The sequence below is a fragment of the Leptonotus elevatus genome, chromosome 7 (assembly GCF_054856555.1).
Source record: "Leptonotus elevatus isolate MCC_2025b chromosome 7, RoL_Lele_1.0, whole genome shotgun sequence".
Taxonomy (NCBI): Eukaryota; Metazoa; Chordata; class Actinopteri; order Syngnathiformes; family Syngnathidae; genus Leptonotus; species Leptonotus elevatus.
The window spans coordinates 1,501,885-1,506,417 of NC_141245.1; the positions used below are offsets into that span (position 1 = coordinate 1,501,885).

Consider the following 4,533-nt stretch of genomic DNA (forward strand, 5'->3'; position numbering starts at 1 on the left):
TCTGGGTTAGGCTTATTAGTTTCTGAGAATAGGTTGTGATAATAATTATAAAAAAAATTATTAACTCTTTGACTGCCAGCCGTTTTCAGAAAAGGGATGCCGCCAGTGCCAGCCGATTTAAGCATTTTGACTGATCTTTCAAGGTCCATAGAAAATGTTCTGTTTGGACTATGGAAAAACACGTACTACCAAATGAAAGATTGGACTTTCATCTTTCATCAGAAAAAAAAAGTTTGTTTCTACCTTATTCCGTTCTTTAGTAATCAACAATAGAAAATGGTTAGTTTGATCCAATTTCGCCTGTTTTGGACCAAAATACGGAGAAATCAAGCTTTTAGTGAAACGATATTATTTCATGCATTCTAGTGAATTTTACACTTCTTTTTGTCCATGAATGATGCCACAAACACCTAAATAGTGCTTTACTTCTATAAAACACTACCACCAAGAATGAAAAAGTGTTTTTTGATAGCAAAATAACAGTTTATTTACATTCAACATTCAACAGTGTAATACAACAAACGTGTGCAACTGTGCAACTGTACATGTGTGGTGTGTGCATGTGTTTCTATTTACAATTCTGTGGATGTTTCAACTACACAAGTTTTTTTTTGGTGTGGTATATAGTGTAACATTGCCCTGGGTGCAAGGGGACGCAGCAGGATTTGCACCACAGATTTGTTTCGCTGCGAATGCCCCTTCGAGTGCAGACCCTACACTTTCTTGCTGGCTTTTTTTTCCGGGGGGTAGCAGGTATGTATTGCAGTGTGTGTTTTGCCATGTTGCCATCAAGTCGACTTTCAGGATCGTTATATGGTGACCTGGTGTTCTGTCTGGCTTCCTCATGTCCTTCTGTTTGTATGTTTGTAGCAATGTCCTCCTCCTGGTCCTGTGGTAAGAGCCACCCTCTCACCACCTGCTGGATAAACTCCAAAAAATGCTGACATTTGCCAGGATGTTTAGCTTTGTACAGGATGAAGGCATTGAACAAACATATTTGAAACAGATAGGCAACAAATTTTTTGTGCCATTTCAATGTCTTCCTCGTGAATGGGTGATAAGAAATGTTTTGATCCATCTTATCCACGCCATTCATTGTGGAATTGTAGTCCAAAACACATAGAGGTTTCGGGAAAGGCACTCTTTTTTTTAGTGCCTTCCGCCACACATCAACTGTCCGCATTTCATCTTTGTGAAAAGTAGTCACCATCCTCAACAAACGCTTGTCCTGCCATGCCACAACCAACACATTTGTGTTGTGTCTCACCAATTTCCCCCCCACCCCAAGGCCAGTGTTTGTAAGAGAAGTGATCTCATTTGGTTCACCCCTATTTTTTCTCAGTGTTCCACAAACATTTGTACGTACTGCCAGGAGACGTTCACACAACCCATAAAGAGCGTGTACCCATTTCCTGGCAGACGATCTAGCAAATTAAACACGGTATCCGGCAGAGAACAACTAGTACCAACATAAGGTTGCATATTAAAACAATATCCTGTTTGGGAGTCACACAGGATGTATGACTTAATTCCATATTTGATTGGTTTTTGGGGGTTGTAAACTTTAAACGATAGACGGCCCTGAAAATTCATCATTCCCTCATCAATACATACATTCCTACCGGGTTGGAACAGTTCTTTAAATTTATTTACAATATGGTTGAACACAGGGCGGATTTTAAATAATTTGTCATCTGAACTATGTCTCTCATTATTGTTAAAATGTAGGTAACTCCAGATAAGCTGGAAGCGGTTTCGAGGCATCGCGCGACTAAAAAATGGTGTGGTTTCAATTTCATCCTGAGTCCAATACATTTCTATACTGGGCTTTTTTATATACCCAGTAAGAAATTGGAGTGCAAAAAATGTTTTCAATTCTAATACAGACACTGGCTTCCAAGCACGACTCCTGCAGTGTGGCAGACTTTCAGTCTGCTTCTGCATGGATTGACGTGCATATAAATTTGTTTGATCAGCAATGTGCTGGAGAAGTTCGTTTGAGATGAATAGTTGCAGGAAGTCAGCTGGCAGGGTTGAATTTAGCTCTGCTGCGGCACCCCTTGGTCCTGGAGTTTCAGTAAACAGGAATGTGTTTGGCTGCCAGCCTGTTTCATGCCAGCCAGAACTTTTGGGATCTGCAAATATACATTTCAATATCATATAATATTTATTTTAGATCAGTGTGAAGCAATATATTATATATAAATATATATGTTTACCTTTTTTCTTGGATCCACTGGTTGATGCACATTCTGTAAATTATAGAAGACATTTACCATCAAATATTTTACTCGTGCTGAGTTGGAGAATCATTTTTTTTTTACCTTTATTCTGCTCACTGTGAGACGCGTCACCTTGAGCCCGACGAGCTGCAGCTGAAATAAATATGTACAATTACAATCATATCGAAAGACCGTTTTCTTTTGTTGTTGCAGTGTATTGAAAACACGTTTTTTATACCTCTCTTTGTCGTGGAAACTGTAGGTTGTTGCTGTGAGCACGATCCACGATCTATGAATTGTACATTCACGTTACACGAGGTGCTAGCAGCGTGCCGGAAAAGTATCTCATAGCAAGTTTGCGCTTACCTTCACAGTCTTCTGCGGATGAAATGCTGTCCGAATCACTTCCTCGAAGATCCAACTGTACCCACTCCTCCGAAGAATAGCCATCCGACTCGGGGTACTCTTCGTCGTCCGAATCAACGTCCGCGTTTGCAGAAGTACTTGGACGTGCACCACGTTTTCCGGCGTTAGCACCGCTAACCGGCGTCGCTTTAAGACGTGGCCGAAGACGTCGCGTCAAAGCCGCAACTTCGGCGTCAACCTCGTTGTCGCCATCATCATCATCATCGCCACCAACATTCAATTTAGCACTGGTTTCTTTTTGAAAATACCGATCAAGCGTGAGCTGCTTTCCACCGGTCGTCATTTTTGCTTTCTTTTCCTCCATGTTTTTTGATTTCTCCATTATCCTCTCCACTCCACTCTAGCTCCGCCTCACCTTTTATACCGACGCCCACGGTGGGCGGCACACCCAAAGTGCAAGGAGAGTCATCGCTGCCATCTAGAGGCCAAAACGAGTCATTAAACTTACTTGATCTGCCTGATACTTTCAGCACAGCTGCCCAAGGCTTTCCTGCACCCGTTTTCAAAATAAAATAAAATAAACATAGGGGACGTCTTTTAACGTCCTCGGCGCCCTTCCCTAGGTTTATGCTAAACGTTTTATAACGTTTATGGCAGTCAAAGAGTTAATTTCTTCTGGTGATTGTGTACATTCACCAGTTGTCCCTTTAATAGCCGTTATAAGCGATTTTTCCCGATTACGTTGAAGTTGGTTTGCAAGAAATTTACCTGATTTGTTATTATATTCAAAGTTGTTGTATCTCAATTGTTGTATTATAAACTCTGTATTTTTAGTTAACATATCGTCTAACTGTATTTTTGTATTTTGTAAGTTAGTCCATATTTGGTTATTTGGGTTTATTGCGTACTCATCCGTCAGTTGTTTAATTTTATCTTCCAAGTCTTTTTCTAATTTTTGATCCTGTTTCTTTTTATAAGATGAATATGATATAATTTTACCTCTAATTACTGCTTTCCCAGCTTCCCAGAGAAGAGCTGGAGATAGGTCTGGAGAGTCATTTATTTCCAAAAAGTCTGCCCATTCTTTTCTTATAATTTTGTCAAATTCTGCGTCGTTTAGTAGTGAGATGTTAAAACGCCATGTAGGCGGTGGTTTAAAGGTATAATCAACTTGTAGGGAAAGGGAGACTGGTGCATGGTCGCTAATAATAATAGGATGTATTTTTGTAACAGTTTTATCAGCAATAGAATTATTTGTAAGAAAAAAATCAATTCTTGAAAAGGACCGGTGCACAGCGGAAAATAAGGTAAATTCCTTCTTATTTGGGTTTTTAAGTCTCCAGCTGTCGACGAGGCCAAAGTCATCCATATATTCCCCTATTGCTTTTATAGATTGTGATCGCCTTATACATGTTGTTTTATTAGAACGATCTATTAATGGATTTAAGGCTGTGTTAAAGTCTCCTCCAATAATAATTCAAACTGCTAATTCAAACATCTTAGAGAAAAATTCCTGGAAAAAGGCCGGGTCATCATTATTAGGGGCATATAAATTACCAAATGTATATATTTTATTAAATATAGTCACCTGAATAATAATGTATCGGCCCTCTGGGTCTGTTATTGTATTATTTAGAGTAAAGAGTAAATTCTTATGTATGAGTATACAGACTCCCCTTTGTCTACTGTTATAAGGGGCAGAGTACGCTTGGCTAAAATTTTTATCAATAAGTAATTTTTCTTCAGATTTTTGTAGGTGGGTTTCTTGTAGGAGGCAAATATCTGCTCTTAATTTTAAGAGATGGTCTAAAGTTTTTATTCTTTTTGCCTGTGAGCGAGCGCCACAAACATTCCAGGAAACCAGAACTAATTTATGCATACAAACAATATAAACTCAGTCCTATGTATATATCTGTATAGGCCATTTGCCACCACTGGCATGTTA

General features: G+C 39.2%; 1 protein-coding gene across 1 annotated transcript; it reads right to left on the reverse strand.

The window, feature by feature from the left end:
* Positions 1 to 1,397: 1,397 nt before the first annotated feature.
* Positions 1,398 to 3,223, reverse strand: LOC147170350 (uncharacterized). The gene is made up of 5 exons (XM_086081002.1): positions 2,589 to 3,223; positions 2,461 to 2,511; positions 2,325 to 2,375; positions 2,220 to 2,252; positions 1,398 to 2,135 (listed from the first exon to the last, which is right to left on the reverse strand). The coding sequence occupies exons 1-5, from the start codon at positions 2,670 to 2,672 to the stop codon at positions 2,040 to 2,042; spliced, it is 315 nt and encodes a 104-aa protein (XP_085937128.1). The 5' UTR covers positions 2,673 to 3,223; the 3' UTR covers positions 1,398 to 2,039.
* Positions 3,224 to 4,533: the final 1,310 nt, after the last annotated feature.